Source organism: Vipera berus (genome assembly GCF_964194415.1).
Source record: "Vipera berus genome assembly, chromosome: 6".
Lineage (NCBI taxonomy): Eukaryota > Metazoa > Chordata > Lepidosauria > Squamata > Viperidae > Vipera > Vipera berus.
The window spans coordinates 42,692,099-42,714,940 of record NC_138208.1 but is presented as its reverse complement, the minus strand read 5'-3'; the positions used below and the strand labels follow the sequence as shown (position 1 = coordinate 42,714,940).

General features: G+C 40.1%; 2 protein-coding genes across 7 annotated transcripts in view; both read right to left on the bottom strand.

The window, feature by feature from the left end:
- MSRB3 (methionine sulfoxide reductase B3) overlaps positions 1–8,429 on the bottom strand; it is a 78,462-nt gene extending 70,033 nt beyond the window's left edge. For 3 of the 5 annotated variants that reach the window (XM_081331965.1, XM_081331970.1, XM_081331971.1), the window contains exon 1: positions 8,146–8,429. Coding sequence is in view for 1 of the 5 variants with exons in the window: in XM_081331971.1 (XP_081188097.1) it covers positions 8,146–8,215 (70 nt within the window). In the remaining 4 variants the exon portion in view is untranslated. Of the gene's footprint in view, positions 1–4,876; positions 5,031–8,145 lie in introns of those variants that run through there. The other 2 variants (XM_081331968.1, XM_081331966.1) reach the window with 2 other exon arrangements.
- Positions 8,430–10,803: 2,374 nt separating this feature from the next.
- LEMD3 (LEM domain containing 3) overlaps positions 10,804–22,842 on the bottom strand; it is a 32,444-nt gene continuing 20,405 nt past the window's right edge. The window contains exons 5-13 of one of the 2 annotated variants that reach the window (XM_081331556.1): positions 22,716–22,795; positions 22,376–22,524; positions 18,977–19,078; positions 18,613–18,715; positions 18,292–18,470; positions 14,842–14,923; positions 13,129–13,234; positions 12,969–13,047; positions 10,804–12,825 (exon numbers count right to left, since the gene is read on the bottom strand). In XM_081331556.1, coding sequence (XP_081187682.1) covers positions 12,662–12,825; positions 12,969–13,047; positions 13,129–13,234; positions 14,842–14,923; positions 18,292–18,470; positions 18,613–18,715; positions 18,977–19,078; positions 22,376–22,524; positions 22,716–22,795 — 1,044 coding nt within the window. In that variant the 3' untranslated portion in view covers positions 10,804–12,661. The remainder of the gene's footprint in view (positions 12,826–12,968; positions 13,048–13,128; positions 13,235–14,841; positions 14,924–18,291; positions 18,471–18,612; positions 18,716–18,976; positions 19,079–22,375; positions 22,525–22,715; positions 22,796–22,842) is intronic. The other variant, XM_081331557.1, reaches the window with a different exon arrangement.

Below are 22,842 nucleotides of genomic sequence, written 5' to 3'. Positions count from 1 at the left end.
GAGATCCTGTAGACCCTTAGCGTGGTCTTCAGGATTGAAGGCTACCAACACTTCTTTGCTGTTGGAAGGAAGGTTAGTTGCCTAAGGTTAGTTGCCACTAACATCTGGCATGTCCTTTTTAGTAGGTCTATAGTTTCTGCTGGAGTGGGTACAGACTTTAAGCCATCATCAACATAGAAGTCCCGTTCTATGAAGTGTCTGGCGTCTGCACCGTATTCAGCTTTACCTATATGGGTGGGGTGTTGCAGGCCGTAGTTAGCAATTGCGGGGGAAGAGACATTTCCAAAAACGTGCACTCGCATTCTGTATTCTGTTATCTGCTGGTTGTGTTGGTCATCGCTGAACCACAGGAAGCGCAGGTAATTGCGATTGTCTTCCCTGACATAGAAGGAATAAAACATTTGCTGGATGTCAGCTATGACTGCCACAGCTTCCTTTCTGAAATGGATGAGCACTCCAAGCAGACTGTTGATAAGGTCAGGCCCTGTGAGAAGGAATTTGTTTAAAGAGATGCCTTGGTACTGTGCACTGGCATTGAAGACTACTCTTATCTCCCCTGGCTTTTGTGAGTGGTACACTCCAAAGAATGGTAGGTACCAGCATTCTTCATCTTTCTTCAGTGGTGGGGCAGATACTGCATGTCCGCTCTGGAACATCTTTTCCATGAACTCTACTAGATGAGCTTTCATTTCAGGCTTTTTGTTCATATCTCTGCTCAGACTGTTGAGGTGAGAGAGTGTGTGCTCATGATTGTTAGGTAGGCACTGCCTGGGTATACAAAAAGGTAGTGGGGCTATCCAACTCCCTCTGCCATCCTGCAGGCATTCCTTGTCCATGAGCTCTAGAAATTCGTTGTCCTCTATTGACGGGCTCACGTCATTGTCGTTTTTGCTGGTCTGGAACACTGTCGTTCCTAAAGCAGGCTTGGCTGTCGAAATTGTGAAGTGTTCTTGGCATGCTTTCATGTGAGACGCTCTCTCATTCCTGAGAATGGAGGTTGCTGCCACGTACATTTGGTTTGGGGCTTGCAGCCAATCAACGCAGATCCATCCAAACTCTGTCTTAAGGGCAATTGGGCTGCCTGATGGGCCTCTGACCATATCGTGATAGGCATAGGAGTCGGGGGCGTCTTTTCCCAACATAAGTAGGATTTCGGCTTCAGGATCTAAGGGGGGAATTAGATCATCTATGTGTGACATGTAAGCTTTTTTTCTCACCACTTCCAGTATTGGAATTTCACTGCGGTCATTTGGTAGGGAGTCCCTTTCTGTCACTGGTGGCAGTCAGAACCATGAGCTTCCGTCTAACGACTCTATGCACAGTCCATAAGCTTTCCTCCCCGCCGTGCTCTGAGGCACTGTGACCGTAGATACTGTGTAAAACCTTTCTTCAGTTGGAACATCAGAGGTCATGCACTCACATCTGTTTGGCTAACGTGTATCCCGACGGATGCCCAGAAAAAGCCGTAAAGATGTATGTAATAATAGATATACAGGGCATTAACACAATAGCTAAGTCACAATTCTTCGACTTCTTTGATGTTCGGGCGTGAAAGTGGTGCCTCAGGATGTTTCCCATTGATGCAGTAGAGACTCTAGACTGGCCTGAGCCCTGGCAATCTTGTCCTTCAGCAGCTGCTCTTCCTGCTGTGGAGTCATTGCCGTTGCAGATGGACCTAACTGGTTACTATCTGTGGTTTGGTTCATTGGAGTCAGTTATGTAGCTCTGGAAGGAAGATCTCAAGATCCAGATGGTGCGATGTTGGCTCTCTTGACTGGTTGGCACCTCTGGTTGTTGAGATTGTCCTTCCTGTCCACTTGGTATTAAGGGACGTGGTTAACCTCGGTGCTCCTGCCTGCTCATGTTGCGGCGCATCCTGGTCGGCAACATAGGCCTGCATGCGGCTATGCGGGTTTTCATTCTCCAGCCTTTCCAAATTGCACCTGGCCCCCTGGACTGCCTTCTGAAAGGCTTCCACTCATCACTTTTGCTGACGCTTCCTGCTGACGCTGTAGAAACTCAAGCTTGGCCTGAGCTCGCTTTCATTTGGCTTCCATTTGAGCTGCTTCTTCTTTCTGTTTGGCTTCCATTTGAGCTGCTTCAGCCTCTTTTCTGGCCTCCATTTGAGCTGCTTCTTCCTCCAGTTTGGCCAACTCTTCCCTTTGTAGTTGCTCCGCTTCTGATATGCGAAGAGCTGCATTGGCTGCTTCAGCTTCGATTGTTGCTTGTGCAGCTTGGACAGTGAAGCTCTCTGCCCTTGAAACTCAGGAAGCATGGCTGTGCCAAGAAGATGCTTTGGAGTGATGGGAGGTGTCTGAGACAGAAGGTTGTTGTGACACGCTGGAATACGCCTGAGATCATGGCAAATTATAATGAAAGGGTGAAGCCTGTTTAGAGGTGTGAGGGGGAGCTGTGTGTGATCGCTGGGATGATGTATGTGAATGATGGGAGACTCCTGACGCAGCCTTCTTGATTGGTGTCTCTTTCATGTGCAATTCGACCTCAGGGAGGCATTTTTTACTTTCTAAGAAACACACGTGTTCCTTGTTTTTTAGCCTGAGTTGCTGCATTTCCTTTTTGAGTGTTGGATCTCTTAGCTGTGACTGGACCTTTTCGAGACAGCGCCTGTAGTCTTTTCATTTGAAGAAAAACTCCTTCAATGAAAGGGTGCGTTTGGGAGAAGGCTCCTCTTTGGGTGCTTGGCAAAGCTTCTGTAATTTCTCCCAGTTTCTTTCGTGGCGCTTATGGAATGCATCCCATTTCTCCATCAGACTCGACTGCATGACTTCTGTAGGTTTTCTTTGTTGTTGCCTCAGGTCATAGGGTTTCTGAGATGTCTTCGCCTCACCGAAGCTTGGACATCAGCTTCTGTGTACAAATCAAGGTTGGCTGGTTGTAGCAGTTCTCCATGGTTGGCTGGTTGGAATAGCTCTCCAAGGTTCATTGGTTGAAGCAGTTCTTCTGAATCAATAGGACACTCCGCCATGGTTAGGACCGGCTCAGAAAACTTCCTAGCTATTTTGAACTAATTCAGTGAACTTCACCTTTTGACCACCAGGGGGCACTGTTTGCATGGTTAGAGACTTCAGAAAAGTTCACCCTTTGCCTACTAGGGGGTGCTGTTTACATGGGCAAATGCACGTCTGTTATTTGCAGATTAGCCACCAGGGGCGCTGCTTGCATGAGTGGGTACTTCAGCAAAGTTCACTCTTTGACCACTAGGAGGTGCTACTTGTGTGAGTGGGAACTTCAGTGAAGTTCACTCTTTGACCACTAGGGGGCGCTGTTTGGAGACAAGCCCTTTATTTGCAGATCAGCCACCAGGGGTACGCTGTCTGTGAATAGAGGCACCACTGGGGGCGCTCTCTGTGTGGGTAAATGCAAGCTTGCTATTCACAGGTCAGTCACCAGGGGTGCGCTTTTCTGCGTGGGTAAATGCAAGCTTGCTGTTGCAAGTTGCTACTAATCAGTGCTGCCCCTAGATTTCACTTGGAAATGAAGTCAGCCAAATTCTGTCTTCTTAGAACCACAAGCTGTAAGTCAGTTTGGAACTACTAGTTCTGTCCTATGAACGAAGGTTAATTTGTAGCTTTGTTTCCCTTGTGTTGATCTAGAGGGGGGGGAGTAGCCTTTACATAAGCAGCTTGGTTTAGGCTTTATTTGCAGGTAACATAAATGTAGGCTTGTTGTTTGCAGGTTGCCACCAGAGGGCACCACGTATGGGCTTCCTAGGATGCCTTGGTCACAAGCAATTTAATGTTAAAATGTTTGCATTGTAGACAGAATATATGTAGGCTTGTTGTTTGCAGGTTACCACCAGAGGGTGCTGCTGCATTTGCCTATGCTTGGGATAGGTTTTGCCTTTGAAACAATTGCTTTTCTTTACTGTCCACATTCCCTTAATTCCAAAGGAAGGGATTGAGGGCTAGGAGTCAGCTTCCTCCCACCAGTTGCCTGGTTACCATTAATTAATTACTTTATTACCCTTTTATGGCTGGGTGAGCTGCCCCTATGAGTGGTCTTTTAAACAAAGGGATTCTTTTGCAAACAAACAAACTTTTTCTCTGTTTGAGTAAAAATACAGCTTTAGTCAGGCAGAAAAAGATTTAAAAGTCTCTTGCCTTGAAATGCTGTGATACGAATCAGTTTCAAATGCAAATTGAGCTTGCAACAGGGAGATATCTCTTCTCTTCCCAGCCACATGTATTTGCATTCCAATCAAATGGGGGAGGGGGAGAGGCTGTTTCTCTTTGGAAATAGCAAGCTGATATACAGATACACACGTCTTTACTTTAGAGACACTTGTAAACATTCACAGCAGATCTCTCTGCAATTAGCAGCTGAGAAGAATCCAACACACATGCAGGCTTTCTATTGAAGAGAATTAATCTTTGTAACCCCTTAGTAAAGAGTTAAATGCACAGTTCTGCATTGTGCAAGATGATGCTGGCTCTTTAAGCAAGCCGGCCTCCGTTTGAAAGGAGAGAGAAGGGGAGGGGGGGGGTGGTTCAAAGCTTCCTCAGAATGAACCCGATGGTTATCTCTGGCTTTGGAATGCTGGATTTCTTAGATTAGAGGAGGTGGAGCTTTACAGAAGTTAGAGGAGAGGAAAAGCACAATATTCCTTCACCAATGCAAGCAGAAAAAATTGGCATGCAGGAGAATTGATGAGAAAACATGCCATAGGCTTTTACTACAGCCAGCTGGAGAATATTTCACAGGGAAGAGACTAACAGCCCTATTCTTTTACTGCAGCCAGATGAGGAAACATGCCATATTCTTTTACTGTGCTGTCCCAAGAAGATGGGGAATAAAACTCAAATGGATGGGATAAGCAAATTACTTTATTCACAGGTATCCTCAAACAATAACTCACGGTTAGAGCAGAAGTCCTTCCGGAATGTAGATTGTAATCTGAACCCATCTCATTAGGTAAAAGAATAATGGACTTTCTCATCCTGTGCAAATGTTACATGTTGATACAGAGGTTGTTGTCCCCCAGCTGCATGGCTAGGGTTCATGCAGAGAGATGAGACAAAGGCACAAAGCCAGGAAGTCCTGCAATAAACTTTGAAGCTCCTCCCACTTAACTAGATAAGTATAGGATTCACTAAACAACTAGACTGCATTTCCCAGAAGCCATCTCTTAAGGAAATAGCTTTAACCCTTTAAATGCTAAGTGGTCTAACATACAGTTCTCTCAATGAAACAACATTAACCCTGTAAATGCTAAATACACTAACACAGTTCTTAATTCCTAAACTAGATATAAAATGGACCAGCTGAATATATACTGGTCCAGCACACTTGCATTCTTAATTTAAAAAATGGCTAGTTTTCTGCCTGGCAGAAGACATAAAGGCAAAAAACTACAAGATTTGAAATATAGCAAAAACTAAAATATTTTTTTAAATTTTAAATAAATAAAATTTATTCAAATGTAAAAAGATTTTAGTTTTAGTAGTTTGGAGAAACCAGCAGTATAAGTGTTGGCTGCCATAAACGTTGCATTTGTAACTCTGACCTTCACCTCCAAACAGGAAAAATAAATAGCTTTGCATTGGTTTGTCAGTTTAGAGCAAAAAACATAATGCCTGGATGAACTGTGGGGTGGTGTTTGCTTAGGGACACTTTAAAATAGTGTCCCTAAGCTTTAAAATAGTAAAGAGCCTTGGTGGACCAGTGGGCTAATGCCTCCTTAAGTAACACCAGCTGCCTGCAATTAGTGCAGGTTCGCATCCCACCAGGCTCAAGGTTGACTCAGCCTTCCATCCTTCCGAGGTAAGTAAAATGAGGACCCAGACTGTTGGGGGGCAATAAGCTGACTTTGTAATAATGCCGCTTGGGGGGGGGCGAAAGCCCTAATAAGCAGGCATATACATAGAATGAAGGCTATTGCTAAGCACATTGATTGTGCTTAGATTGTAAGCCACCCTGAGTCTTCGGAGAAGGGCGGGATATAAAAAAAAATATCGATCTGTAAGGGAATCCCTCAGATCCTGTCTTATGCCTGCTATCTCCTATTCTTAATAAAAGTTCCTGCTTGGAAGAAACTATTCCCAAGAGTTCTGCTTTCTTAAGATGTGGGCCCAGAATTGCTCGATAGTGAAATTGGTGGCATATAAATTTAATAAATAATAAATTACCCAATTCTCAAAAGCCTTCTGATATATTTATATTGGATGTGAAATATAATTCAATAAAAGATAATTAGATTTTTAAAATAACAACTATCAAGCATCAAAGAACAATTTTGGAACTCCTTTCTCCTAAATACATTTGAGGCAGCATGACATAATTATAGAAAACATTTTTCAAAAGCAAAATAACTCAGTTTGCATTAAATCAAAACATAAGCAATATGTTGATCATAGATATTAATGTGCAATCAGAAAGTTGCCTTTGTAATCACTTGGCTCTCTTCTTCTCCATACTTGATTTCTTTAAAACAATACTTTTAATATTTTTAACTAAAATATTAACTAAAAAAATAGAAAGTTGCAGGAATGCTGCAGGAATGCATGTTGTCCTTGCAAAGATTATTGACACTAAACAGAACAGCCTGAGGAAAAAATGGAATTCTAGAAATCGACTGCTCTGAAATTTATTTATTTATTTTTTAATTTTAATTCCATTTATATCCCGCCCTTCTCCGAAGACTCAGGGCGGCTTTACAAACTTAGCAGTAGCCTTCATTCTATGTATATGCCTGCTTATTAGGGCTTTCACACACCCCAAGCGGCATTATTACAAAGTCAGCTTATTGCCCCCAACAATCTGGGTCCTCATTTTACCTACCTCGGAAGGATGGAAGGCTGAGTCAACCTTGAGCCTGGTGGGATGCGAACCTGCACTAATTGCAGGCAGCTGGTGTTACTTAAGGAGGCATCAGCCCACTGCTCCACCAAGGCTCAGTTTGCTTGTGCCTACCATGACATTCACATGGGGAATATACTTTCTATGGTTATTTGAATATTCATAAAATTAAAAATTCAAATAAGGTCCTGGCCCAAAACATTTGCCTAACCCTGTAATAAAACATTATGTGGCTTGTTTGGTTTCACCATACCACATTAAATGAATCTATTACTCTTTGTAAATTATGGTTTATTTGTATTGCACAAACTCAGTCAATTGTGATTTATCCAGCAAAAACATGGCTATAAATAATCAGCTTATTATAACTATTATCTCTGGTAAACCTAAGGCATCAGAAGAAAACAGATAGTGATAGTATAACAACTGGAAAGTAATATATAAGGTGGTCCAACCACCTTAAACATATTTAGATTATATTAAAGGTTGATTCTGTTGGACAGAAATCCCCTTTGTTAACTTGCATTAACTGAGAACTCAGAGAAAAATGCTTTCCTTGTGAACTCTAGACAGTTACTCTAATCTCTTCCCTACAGACAAGCAAAAGTTGCTGGATTAATAAACTTTTTGCAGCAAAAGTTTCTGAAAAAACAATAGCATGATGTATATCTAGCATTCCAACATTGCATGGCTAGTTGGAACATATCCTCACCACACCCCCAAACCTGGCAAATTGTCAGTGATCTTATTTCTGTGTGTCAAATGCTAATACTTTATATGGACCTTTAAGGAGATTATTTGTTTTGAAAGTGATGCAACATCTCCAACCCCATCCAGAAGAAAGCAAACTAATTTAGAAAAAAAAATCTTAAGAAACTCCCCCCTCCCCCCATTCCCAACCCGAATATAAAAAGCAGCCAAGATTTCTACTTCGGTTACATATTGAACACCATCATATAATACGTGAATTTAGTTACAGCCACCACCCATACAGATTCAGCCTAATTCTCTTTACATTCAGTACAGGTCCTGCGAGGTTTGATTACATACATCCAAAATACAGATTGGAGGCTTGTACCATCTTAATCTAATGCTTGTCTAATCAGAAGTATGTCCTGTGGAGATTGACAGGGTTCTCAGTCTGTTGGACAGCTGCTAATGTCTCACGGCAATAGATGGCCTCCTCCACCTTTTCTCTTGCTTGCTCATCCCCGCCACAAAGCCATCGCCCTTTACTTTTCAACTCGCCGCAGGCCGGATCGAACAATCTAGAAATCCGAGTAGACAGGAGAGTAACGTTGCCTTTGCGAAGGACTACGGCTACCTTACCTGGTATCTGTGTAATAGCCGCTGCCGCCAAGCAGAATAAATTCAGGAACAAGGGAAGCTCGGCGCGCATGGAGAGGCGAGGCAGAAAAATAAAGCAACAGAGCTTTGGCAGGAGAAAAGATAGCTACTGTTTCCGCAGCCGCCTCGGGCCAAAGGCGCCTTCCACCCACACGGTCCAGCAAAAGGACAGGACAGGCAGCCTCTCCAAAAGGCACGACGGGAAATTCCTTGGACAGCAGCTGCTCAATCAGCTCCAAATATGAGCATAGAGCCGAGAGAGACTGCAACCGTCCCAAGGGTGTGTGTGTGTGTGTGTGTGTGTGCGTGCGTTGCACGTGTTTCCAGGGCTTTACAAGTCCATGTCGGTCAGCAAAACTTTACTTCCGGCTTTCGGTTTGTCTCCAGTTGCCGCAATTTAGAATCCATAGAACCCATATTTAAATTTATAGATAACTTTAGTAGAATCAATTTTTCCCCCTATATTAGGTCCAAGTATGATTTCATCTAAATGTAACACACGAATTCCTGATACTTTGCCAATATCTGACCAAAGTCCGTTTAATTCAGAGATCTGTTTCCAATTCAGTGGCACGATACAGGTAGCTCTGGATTAACAAGTTGCTTTAGTGAAAGTTCAAAATTACAATGGCACTGGTAAATGTAACTTATTACCATTTTTCAGTTATGACCTTTGCAGCATTTCTATGATCATGCGATCAAAATTCAGATGCTTGGCAACTGGTTCATATTTATGATCATTGCTGTGTCCCAAGGTCAATAATCACCTTATGTGACCTGACCAGTCAATGAGAAAGCTAGATGCACTTAATAACCATGTTATAACTAATCAACTGCAGTGATTTACTTAACGGTGGCAAGAAAGGTCGTAAAATGGGACAAAAGTCACTTAACAAATGTCTCATTTAACAACATGCATTTTCGGCTCCATTGTGGTCTTTAGTAAAGAACTACCTGTAATTATGTCCTAAATCTACTCTGACTAGACTATGGCTACACTTAACCATAATTTATTCATGACGGGTTTCTAGCAGTGATGAATCATAACATGGTTGGCTGGTTTGTGGTTATCGTGTAAGATTTAAGGGCAAGATTTAAGGAGTTTCTGCATATTTAAATATTTAATTTTAATTAATTTTACATTAAACCAGTGTTTTTCTCTTGATCCTACACTCTTTACCTCCCAACCTATCACAGGTTAACTGCAATCTAGCCCACACTCATATACCCCTAGTGTAAAACAAAGTAAAACGTTTCAATTTCCTGATTTATTTTTTTTTACACAATATCCAAACGCTTTGTCATTGCACTCTTCTGGTCTTTTTTTTCCCCTCAATGACCCAGTCTAGGCCTCAGCACTGGAATTTCCTACTAACTTGTCACTCAAGTCCCTATCCTTCCAAGGTTTAGGTTTTTTTGACATGATCAAGGTAAATTAAATGCCAATATTGTAAAAAAGCAAAATAAAGCCAATTTTTATTGGGGGTTTTATCAGTAAATTTTCAAGATAAAACCTTGTAAAACAGCAAAAACCACTTGATTCAGTCACTCTAGATGGCTATGGGTGTCCCATTATTAGATTCATATGGAAGAAATGGTCCTTCTGATATTCTAGTTCCAGACCATTTAAGGCAGACATGTCAAACTCGCAACATCACGTGACGTCATGTGACATATCGGGACTGTTTTGCCATTGCTGGCAAATGAGATGGGCACAGCTTCCGCGTGACGTGTCTGGCCTGTGGGCCAGCAGTGTGACACCCCTGATTTAAGGCTTGTTAGGTTGATTACCAAATATGAGTAATCAACTGGAAAGTGGAAACAAATGAAAAATATGTCCAGGAAATGATTCAAGAATTGGAATTTTGTTTGGCAATTGATGAAAGAGACTCTCAATCCCTAACAACCTAACTTAATCCTAGAAGTCCTACAACATTCAGTGCAACCATGCTATGATTACAGCATAGGCTTCCAGAGCCACCTATTCAATTCTCATTATAACAAATCTATGAAGGATCTTTCAAAACCAAAATCAGATTTGAAACCAGTGTGAAAGGTTACTATGGGTGTTTTTAAAGTGACCTCTTGTAAGTATATAATACATAATTTTAAGTTCCATTATCCAATTCAGTCTATTAACTTTTATAAAACCGATTGGACTTGTATGCAAGAAGTCATTCCACATCATCCTTTTGACTTATTTGTCCACATCTTCCATTAATATTAGGATGGAAATCTAGGAATGCAGGAAATCTAGGAAAAATCTATTGAATATTTCACACAAGGAATTCCAAAATTAGCATGGATAGAAATCTTCTAAACATCTTGTAAACACATTTTTACATGTAAAAGTTAATTTCTGCGAATGAAGAATAAGTTATAGCAATGTGATCTTAAAGGTATCAACGTGAGATTCTCTCACATTATTCTACTTTTCAGAACAGTCTATTAGTAATTAGAAGATATAACAGAGTAGATGTTCACACTTAAAATACACATAAAATGTAGTTATTTTGTATGTAACAATCATCCAACTCTCCTGTGCTTCCAACCAGTGCAAAAGTTGAAGAAATCTATTTTAACTATTATCGTCCCAGATGTTAAAAGACCCAAAGAACTGACACGGTTGTAAAAAGCCCTAATAAATCTTTAATTGGTTTTGTTTTGGTTTTATGTTTTTACAGGACAAATTACAAACATCTGACTTTCCGAAGTGTCCATGGTATTATACACATTCCCATCTGTCTTGCAGGGATGAAAACTGGTCAACATTTTAACAGTAAAATAGGCTACATAATGGTACAGTTTACTATAATCAATGTACAGGGTTTACACATTGTTTAGAAGAAAGATGCATATGCATCAAAAGGCAACATTTTAAACTACCACAATTTAATTTTACATTCACACTTGCAATAGGTCACAAAATGGTTACTAAGATCAGAACAATAAATCACTATGATGCACAAATACAGCAAAACCTGATTATATACACATAAATACATATACATATACATGTATATTATACATATTTGTATATGTATATAGTAAGTTTCATGAAAAATCAAACAGGCCTATCAAAATCTACTCTCATGTCAAAAATATGTACTTGTTCTTTGAGAGCAGAACTTTGTGTGGCCGATTATATTACATATATTTGTTAGCATCCTAGACAAAAAACAACCATTTTTTTCTAGATAAGAAACAGTCCATTATTAAATATGTTGCCCACAAAAAAAGCACAAGGATAAGGCACAATAGGATTTTTCATTACACAAATGTGTGTCATGTTGATTTAGCCATAAGAAAACGTGCATTATTTGTGCAAGTTCATGCTGCAGGGTCATATCTACAATAAAAACTGGACTACGTTTTTTTAAAAAAAATGGTTTTCCATACCTTCACCTATATAATATTCAACTGGATCAACACATTATGTTGCTTCAACAAGAATTACTATATCAAATTATTTTATATTTTCAGGTTATGTTTCAAAATGTTTTGTATTTTTAATTTTAAAGGTGTAAACAATGCATACAATATAGAACATATACAAATCTTTATGTACTGCATTTCTACACTCTAGCAAGAATTTTATGTGCATTTTTTTTTTATTTGGGCACATTTAGGCAGCAAATTTTAATTGAGAAATACTCCCCATTAGTATATTGTAAGACATTTTCTTTTGTAGTAAATAACTTTCCATAAAGTGAGTACCTGCCAATTACTTCTTTATTGCTCACATGATTTTGAATCCATTATCACAGTAATATTAGACCATTCACACAAAAATCATAACCATATATTTTAATATAAAACCTACAAAAGATATTTAACTTGTATCTAATACTTCAAAGTATTTGGCCCTTGGATAATAATACAGCCAAATTAAATAAAACATTGGTTATGAATGAAATAGGGAGCTTATTCACTGCTTTGAAGCAGACATCTTTACAAGTTACTTGTTGATGCTGCCACCACCAATGTTTATATACAAAACTAGCACATCTGCATTAAGTTGTTTTCTGCAGCATCTTTCCCATCCCCAGACTGACACAAATAAAGCTTTACAGCAACAAAAACTAATTCCTGGACAGAAATTAACACATGTATTTATCTTCCATCAGAAATTGTAGGTGGCTTTTGTTACAAAATACCCACAAGATTATTTCACAGGAAATTATGGAAATACAGTACATCTCCATGCTTTTGGACTGTTATCATACACTTGTTGATGCAAAAATTCAGCCACATCTGAAAATGCTTAATAAACTCAACATTTGTCATGCAAAACATAATATGTTGATTTGCTTGGGCTCTAAACCATTCTATAGCCAATTTTCATTTAATTCAGTACTACCCATTAATCAGACATTCTAAAAAATGAGACTGAAAAATGATTAATGTAAATGTTAACATACAAAAAGTAGTAAAAGTGGAAGACAAGGCCAGACAGGAAAACCTGCTGCAAGTCAACAGTTCTAGTACAATAAGTCTCTCAGGAGTTTCCTTGGTTGTTGGCTGTGCCTGTCCGGAGACGAAGATGAGACATTGAGTTCATATGTTTATTTGATGGCTTCAGAGGAGCACTGCAAGCAATAGCCTGTGGAAAACGATGATGATACCGATCTAATCGTAGATACTTTACTGTTACCAACTTGCCTGTAGCAAAATATAATTCAAAACATTAATATCAGTTTAAAAATACAATGTGAATAAAATTAATTTTACAAGCATTATAAAAACACTTTCATTTGAAATATTTTTATTAAACAATTACTGATGCTTCTTGTTGAACTTCTTACCATCAAACCAAGATCCATGCAATGCTTTAAAAGCTTTTCCAGCATATTCTGGAGATAAACACTTGACATACACACAGCCCTAGATGAAAAAATAAAATTTTGATTGACATCCAGCAAAGAAACTAAATATACAAGTTAACTATCTTAAATCACTTTTTACCTCCCGTGAATTTTTGTCCACTGCTATGTGAACTATTCCCTCATTATCACTGCACTTTTCCAAGATTGCTTCTTGAATAGCCAAATGCCAATGATCACCAATTTCCCTAAAACACATGACACACAAGTTTATTAATGCTTGTATCTTAATGTATTCAAAATATTACAGCAAACTAAAATAGAAATCAATAGTAATTAAGAAGGTAAAAAGAGTAGTATTCAAAAATAGCCTTCATATATATCTGCAGCATTTAATGAGCAGTATTAAGAAAAGGGTAAACTTCCAGTTTGCACTGTGGCACTGCAGCCGAGGGAAAATGGAGTTCTGCTCCCCCACGGCTGGTTTCGCCCTGCCAGGGGGTCCTAAAGGGGTCTAAAGTCGCCCCAGAGAGGCAATGAAGGAGGGGACTCTCATTGATCATGGAGAGACAGCGGTTGATCCATTTGATCCAAGACAAGCCCTCCAAACGGGCAGGGGAAAGACTGGCTGCATTCTGTGGCCAGTCCAAGCTACTGACAACTGAACAAAGCAAGCACTAATTAGCAGATCATAAACAGCGTGCTTGTAATTGGGTGAGAATACTGATCCTTTCTTTACTACTGTACAACTGAATTTCCTGGAAAAGACAAATTCCCAAGAAGCAAAAAAAAACCAAACGTGAGAAAGAAGGGTATTGCTACCCTACTCTTCCAGAGAAACAAAAGCGTCATTTTAACTCTTTATGGGGCACAGAAATACGTAACATTAAAGTGGATGAAATACAAAGCTATAGGGGGACCTACTGGATTATAAAAGCTACACGTAAAGACTATAAGAACTTTATGAGATACTGCTGTATTGCTGTGTCAATTTTAAGATTGGTTGTGTCAGTTAAGGCCAATACTTGGGGAATACAATAGTATATCTGGAAGGGGGTAACAAAATGGGTGTTTCATATCTAGCTAAAAGTGGGGGGGGGGAAACCATCCCCAATATCTTCCTCTGAAACCCCCCAGCCTGGCATATCAGGGAAATGTAGGAGTGACGCTCCAACAAGAAAAACAAACAGTTGTGTCTTCTTGAAAGCTATATTGGAAGCATGTTGGTAAATGCACAGTCAAGTCTCATCTGTGCATGTACAAATGTGCACATTCACACATACCCTCAAAGAGAACTGAGAAAGTTCTACCCTTTAGTCCTACTGCAATGTTGTTGCATAACGTGATAAGAACTCTGTATGTGTATGTAAGAGAACTGCAACATACCCATGAATTGAAAAAAATTAAAGAGCAATGAGCCCAAATACCTCCAAATCCAAAATTCCTCCAAGTCAATGTGCAGGAGTGATCCAGAGCCAGGAAAGATTTGGTTCGGTAGTTTGTTAAATCTAAAGCTTTGTATACATTTTTCAACAAGACAACTAATGTTGAATCTGTACTGTATTCACATATTAGTCTGTATTAGTTTTTTTATTTAACTAGAAATTCTTCATCTAAGACTGCGATGAAACTCAGCTTACATTGTAGCACAGAACTGCAGAATTACTGATGGTTCTAAAGGATTCACAAACTTTTTGCCATTGTAGGATGTTCAGTAAAAAAAATGAATGCAGAGTATCAAAATACAATTCTGTTCTATCTCTCCTTTCGTAAACAATTTATTCTATACTTAAATAGATATTCCATTTGTATAAACATGAAAATTTTCTATATGTAAAGAAAAGAGTATACTTACATTACTGGATCAAACATATTGCGAATCTTTAAGCAAGGGGTCAAACTGTTTGGTGGTGAATTTCTTCTATCTAAATGAAATGCTACCAAATATATATATGTTAGCAATAAATCGTATTATCCCATATCAAATATTTTAAAACCAATCTAGTCCTTACTGGTTATATAAATTATAAAATGACTAATGCACAATGCAGAGTAAATTAATGAAATCGTATAAATTCACTACCATAGCACATATTTCAGATTACTGTTAGAGATATTACTATCTTCAATAGTTTTACAATGCATATGTTACTAACTATATCAGTGATGGCGAACCTTTTAGAGACCAAGTGCCCAAACTGAAACCCAAACCCCACTTATTTATCGTCGGTTGCTGGGTGGGCGTGGCTGCAGTGGTCATAGCTTGCTGGGTGAGCGTGGCTGCAGTGGTCATGGCAGACAGGGTGGGTATGGCCGGGGTGGGTGTGGCCACCTCGATGTTGCTCATGGAGGGGGCACCTGTGTGGGCCGGGCATGGTTGGGGGAGATCCAGAGGGTCTCTGGCAGAAGATGTCTTCTTCAAGACATCTCATGACCTAAACTAAGTAACATCAGCAGTGCAAGTAGAGAATGGGGTTTGTGAATGGAGAAGAAAAGAGGAGGAGGAAGAGGGCGGTTGTGGGTTCCTTGGTCCTCTCTGAGCTTTGTGGCTTTCTTGTAGACGTCTCATGACCCAATCTAGGTAACATCATTAGTTCACTTATTATCCCACTTTGGGTCCTGAAACATCTGCAAGAAAACCACCATCCTCAGAAACACCCCACTCAAAGGACCCTTCATTTTAACTCTGAGCCAGAAATATTCTCCTTGATTGGCATTCCGGAACGTCTCAGGGCAGAAGAACCTGCCTGGCAGAACCTCATTCCTCTTTCCCATGGTGCACATCCCAATGCCCCATCCTTCCTTCACCATTTCCTGAACCCTAAAGGACAATGAAGTTTCTCTCAACCACCAGCACCAGCACTCCCGGTTCCTCCAAGCTGCTCCACACCTCCAGGTTTGCCTACCTCTCAAGGCTTCACCTGAACGCAGTACACACACCCCATTCATGGATCAGGATGCTCCTCAAAGGTTGACCGCATCCTCCCTCCCAGCGGCTCCCCAGATCTTTCATCGCCCAGCTCCACACAATCCCCTCACAACTCCGAAATAACCTTCCAGGAGCAAATTCTCCTTTTTTCTAGCTCACCCTGGCCACTCCTCACAAATACCTCACCCTTTGCCCGCTCCCCTCAGACCCATAGCCGGTGCCCCACTCCAGCAGCCCCACTCCAAACGCCGGTGGGGCTGGGTCCCTCGGAGATGGTGGGGGTGATGTTGAGGGCTGGCAGCACCAGTTTCCTTTTGGCCGGCGCAGCGGCAGCAGTGGTGGAGGCTGCAGCTCACGTTCCGTAGCGCCTATCAAGGGACCTGCCTCAGAAGCAGCAGCAGCAGTGGCATCGTCATCACCACGTTTGGCTGCCCTAAGTGAGGCTGAGGCTGCAAGCGAGGCCTAAACCTCTCAGCCCGGCCCTGAGGTAAAAATGTGAATAAGCGAGAGGAGAGGAAGGGGGCATGGCCAAAGCGCCAGCACGCCCTTGGGCACACAAGGGAGAAACTAGGGAAAAAATCTTCTCCCAACTCGCCGTCCCGCCACTGGCTGGGGGTCTCCCCGCCATTCACCCTCATTCTCCTTGGACGGCTTGCCCAGGAGGTTGAGGCAGGCCACATAAAAATAAAAGTCGGGCCATAATTTGACGACCCTGAGCTACAGCTTTGGTGGCTCTGTAGGCAGAGCTGAGAAGTTCTCTTCTCTGACAGAGAAAAGAACCTCGCACTTCTGCCTACAGAGCCGCCAAAGCAACAGGTGGAGCGCTGAAGGCTCAGGGAGGGAGGGTGCTGAAGTGGGCAGCTGGGCCATTGGCAAGCGGCCTCAGAACAAGTGGGGCAGATAAGGAAAGAAATCCTTGCTCCCCCCCAGAAACTGCCTTTGTTTCCTTACCTGACGCCCAGCCCCATGCCACCTCAACACCCTGCCCACCGCCACCCAGCATGGCCACTTCAGGGCTGCAGGGGCTGGCCTGGCATGGGAAGGGCATGCACCCCACCCTCCTGCCACCATATAAGGGTAAGGTTGCCACACCTGCCCCTGCCCAGATGCCCTCACCTCCCCCAAGCATTTTTTTTACCAACCTGCCTTTCAGCTGCATTCCGTTTCTCTGTTCGCTTCTCAGTCTTCACCGCGTGTTTGTGGGACTATCGGTAAAAAAAAAAGTTCCATCAGACTTTCTAACTTCTTGCGATCTCGCGAGAAGTTAGAAAGTCTGAGGGAACTTTTTTTTTTACAGGAGTCCCACAAACACACAGCGAAGGCTGAGAAGCAAATGGAGAAACGGAATGCAGCTAAAAGGCAGGTTGGTAAAAAAAACACTTGGGGAAGGCACGGCAACCTCACCCTGCACAGGTACTGATGCAGGTTGCTCATGGACAGGACTGAAGGCCTAGGAGTGGGGCGATGGCACATGTGCCCACAGAGAGGACTCTGCGTGTCACCTGTGGCACACGTGCCATAGGATTGCCACCACGGAACTATACTATTAAGTTTTCAGTTAGACAGCATTGTTGTGATTTAATGAAACTGATATAACAGAAATGTGGCTGTAGTACTGTATACCTTAGCCTTCCTCCCATATACCCTGGCATATGAAACAATCCTTTATAATTGCAAATAATAATTATAAAATATTATTATAAGTGACTTGAACCAAAACAGAACTGTTAGAAGTGGAAGAATTTAAAAGAAAATAGACAGGCAGAAAGTACACTTTTTGAAATAAACGGGGGCCTAGAGTTCTACCTTTGTCAAATATATGATATATATGACATATTTTGTTGTGAAAACAAATGATACTTTAAAAGGATGCAATATTACTTTCCTCTATTATAATAAAATATTCTCAGCTAATCTAATTAAAAACTACAATCACTATAGCCCAAGCTTGGTCTTAAGTTTCAATGCATTGGTAGGAAAAATAGTGGCTTTAAAGGGAATAAGTTAATGAATAAGCTTATTAGCTTATTCTTAGAAAGATTCTCTTCTTAGCAGTGGCTCGACAATATATTGTTGGATAGAGGAATAACAACTAGAATGGGAATTAGACATAGACATCTATTGAAGTAACCCAGGGAGCCAGGCAATTTTCATGCAAATCCAACTTACCTAACAAAGAAAACAAAAATCATTTTTCAAAATGCATACACACCATGGCTATTTACATTTCTGGCTACTCAAGAAACATACACAATGAATATAAAAATATAAAATTATATCAATATCATTACAACTGATAAACTAGAGTTAGTATTAACTGAAGGTTATAATAAAGAGAAAACACTTCACAAAATATAAATGTACAGTATTGCATACCTTGACCTTGCCACACTTTAGATGGCATGATTAGCATTTTATCACATGATGCAGATGGCTGTATCCACTTCCATACCAGAAAATCAGCACCACCTATTCTTCGTGTTTCTGTGCGAACTCTAGATTCATTAGCAGCAAGAAAATCAACAGATTTTTTCCATACTTTTTCCATTTTTTTCCTGAAATATGAAATAAAAAAAAGTTATTTTGGTAAAATACTTATTTTAAGTATTAACACATATTAAGAATCTTTCTCCAACATTCATCTTTGAGGTACTCTGAATAAACTAATATGGTAAATATTTTTAACTTTGTACATACCTGTCTTTTGGTGCAATCAAAGAATCTCGTACATGGGGAATAGGCATATATGGCTGTAATTCTTTGTTTTCCTGACACGCTTCATTGTGAGTTCTCAGAACATCTGAAAAATATTGTGTTAACTAACCTCTACATCAAATTGGCATCACAAGTTATCTAATGAAAAGTATAAGGATAACACAAATTACAACATTTTCTGTGATTAGGCATAAACTAACTCCTGACAATCAAAATGTGCATCTTCTGTATTGATAGGAAGGAACAAAGTATCACAGTCCAACTTCTGAAAAGTCTCAGAATTATTTATACGACATGGTACCAATAGTGAAGCACACTATTAATTGAGAACTTAGTTAAAACTTACCTATAATTTTTACAATCATGTCATACATCTGCCTGGTCTCCTCCTCTTCTTTGTACCATCTATATTTCGTATATTTTATGACTCCCCAAATCATTCCAATACCTGTGCCAAATAAAAACAGAAATATCCAACTAACAGTTCAGATATTATGATGCCAGCTTAGAACATATGTGGATTCAATGACATTTTTAGTTTGAAACAAGTATTTCTGGCATTCCATTGTCAAAAGACCTACTTAGAACAAACCATTGCTAGTCTGAGTGCCAATGCTTTGAGGATTCCATTCTGTTTTGGAAAAAAGGATTACTAAAGATGATCATTATTTAGATCCAAAGTGAAAAAGACACTTTGGATCCAATGTAGACCCTCTTGTTATACCTGCTGGCAGTATATAGACACCCAAGAAAAAGTTATTTAAAGAACATCCAAGAGTAACAGTGAGTGCACCTACCCTGAATCCAAAGTGTTCTCCCAATTTAAATTTGAATATTTCCCTCCTCTATTGATTGGAGTGTCGCCTTGCATTTTGTAATGTTTTAAAAAATCCTTTGGTCTTGTTTACTGAGGGTGAGTGGGATAATTAAGAGGTAGTGTGCTAGGGAACATGTAGATGAAAGAAGCCATATAAATAGCAAATGATCCAATACCACTCTGAATATAATTCTTGTTAATGAAAGATTTAGACCTATCATGAGAACAGCTGCAAACAATCTGTCACTTAGATTCACTATTGCGCTGAAACGTATGCATGTCTGCCTACCTGAGGGTCTATCCTATGGAATTTTAATTTTGCAGTTTATATTTTTAAAAAGCAATTTAATGTACAGAGAAAAACCAAGGAAAAACCAAGAAAGTCCAGCACCTTTGGGACAACCATGACCTGGATGATTAAATATCTCCATAGACAGAGAAAAGATTCTCTTTAAAATTTAAAAAGACATTTTTTCTCTGCTGCCTCCAACGCTTCTCCTTCCAAATATATTCTATTTATCTATTTGAGGGAATTCTTCAATCAAGAGTTTGTGTGAGAATTAGCCATTACACTATTGCTGAACTATTTACCATGGTTAACTGTCCTTCCTTCCACCTTCCAGCAAATTTCAGCTTATATTCATATAAAAATCTTACTATCCAAATAAACTATGCCTGGGGAAGAGTTAAGAGGTGTAATAAAAGGAAAAGCCAATTCAAAAGTTAAAAGGTCAAGAGAGACTGATTGCTACAAAGAAGCCTGTTTTAGCACAATGCTTGCTCTGCTAATGGCCACAATACTGCTTTCCACCTGTTACTACATGGCAGTGAGCCTGAAGCAAGAACCAGTTTATGGAGAGAGGTTCTTAAGCCTACAAAAAAAAGATAAAGCAATACTGATTCTTTGCCTAGCTAGCACACTTCTCTCTAGTAGCAACCCAGGAGATAAAAGTGATTGACAGGAAGAGACTGAAATCAGGGTAGCCATCATATCAGCAGACACACAATCTGAGCCTGAGACCCATGCTATGCTGCCTGCAAAAATGAACAGGGCAAAAAACCCTTCAACCTCAGGAATCTGCTCTGGTATCACCAAAGTATCTTAACGCAACTAATGGTAGTAGATAATCTTATACTAGCAGTTAACAGCAAGATACTTGGTCTCAAGGATAGCAAAGCACCAGCACAGTAATTAAAATAGTTATTCAGTGCATCGTATAAATGATCACAGAGATTATGGCTGTGTATCCCTTTTTAAGATGGAAAATTTTATATTCCAGTGTCTTCTCTAGCTGATTGCTCTAAAGCACCTTACTACTTCTATCAGGCAGGGGTACACCTCTTATCTCACCAAGTGAAAAGTGTCATGAAAACTATAATAATAAATTCTATCACAAGTTTCTACCTGATAAATTTAATTCACACTTGATACAGGGACAAGTCAAGACAATTCCTTACTGAACCCCACAGATGAAGAATTTGGGTCAGAACTACTTACACTACAAGAATCTGGCTCACACAGCAAATCAAGTTAATTAAGACATCTAGATGGCCAGATCTTCACTGTGGCACCAAATAAAAAAAGCAGACTGTGAGATGCAATTTTTAGGAACACCTATGGACACTTAAGCTGGTTGTAATGATCTGTAATGACTAGGGAAAGATCCTCCCAGGAGGCACTAAAGTTGTCAATGGTGCTATATGGAGAAATACTACGCTGGCTCCTTCCACCAGTCTATGAAAAGAGGGAACATTGAACTCCACTTTTCTAACGCTTCATTCCCCAGAATATTCTCACCCGGATGCTTGACAACTGACTCATATTTATGATGACTGCAGCATCCTGGGATTATATGATCACCTTCTGACAAGCAAAGTCAATGGGGAAGCCAGATTCACTTAATAACCATGTTACTAACATAACAACTGCAGTGATTCACTTAACAATTGCATCAAGAAAGATTATAAAATGGGAGCAAAATTCACTTAACAAGTGTCTCACTTAGCAACAGAAATTTTGGGCTCAAGTAGTCAAGGACTACCTGTATTTTTAAGTGTACAGAACACACTTAGATTAATTTTCACTGAACTATGCAGGCAGCAATCACTATATGTGCTATTTTACAAACTACTAAAAAGGTGTTTGTGTGGTTATTTCCTTATAATTCCTTCCTTTTATATTAGTATTTGGATCTAAGTTATCACATTATACACTATAACAAGGGTCCCCAACCCCCAATCTGTGGACCAGCACTTGTCCACAGCATGGCAACAAGCAGGCTGCACAAACAAGTAAAGATCCATCCTCAGGATGTAGGCAGTATTCAAAACCACACCCCCTCGTCCGTGGAAAAACCTTTCTCTGTGACACCGGTCCCTGATGACCAGAAGGTTGGGGACCTCTGCACTATGTTTCAACACAATGCTTACCAATTTCCTCTACTTTCATATAGAGTACAAAATCTACTGTAAAAAATTGAATTGTCAATTACTATTACACTTAAGAGGGACGCGGTGGCTCAGTGGGTTAGGACACTGAGCTTGTCGATCAGAAGGTCGGCAGTTTGGCGGGTTGAATCCCAAGTACCGCGTAGCAGAGTGAGCACCTGTTACTCGTCCCAGCTTCTGCCAACCTAGCAGTTTGAAAGCACGTAAAAATGCAAGTAGAAAATAGGGACCACTACGGTGGGAAAGTAACAGCGTTCCGTGCGCCTTTGGCATCTAGTCATACTGGCCACATGACCACGGAGACATCCTCGGACAAGCGCTGGCTCTTCGGCTTTGAAACGGAGATGAGCACCGGCCCCTAGAGTCGGAAAGGACTAGCACGCATGTGCAGGGGAACCTTTACCTTTATCACACTTAAGAAACGTAAGTCACACAAGTGTAAATTAAACTTTAAGAATAAAAATACTAAATAATACTCACCTAACAGCAGAATGAATGATCTACAGGTTGCAGTAATAAATGCACGTCGAAAACGACATGTAAGGGTCATCTGTGGCTTAGTTGATACTAGATATTTTATATCAGTTGTATCGGTTATGAACTCTTCATCTGAGCTGTTACCAACATACCTATAAAAGATAATTCAACCTTTTCTTATACTTATGATTCAGATCATAAACAAGCTGCAGAGTTGTACATTCCCTCTTCCTTTTATGGCTTTATAATAATAATTTTTAATAATAAGCTTATTGTATTATGATTTGAAAGACAATCCATAATTAAACTATTTCTAGAAAAAATATGAAATAAAATGACTTACTTTATGCCAACATCTTCTCCACTATTTAATAACCATTGCAACGATTCATTAAATGCATTTTCATAGTCTGGACCTAAACTCTTAAGAGAAGCAAGGAAATCAAATAAAAATAAAAACCATGAATTCT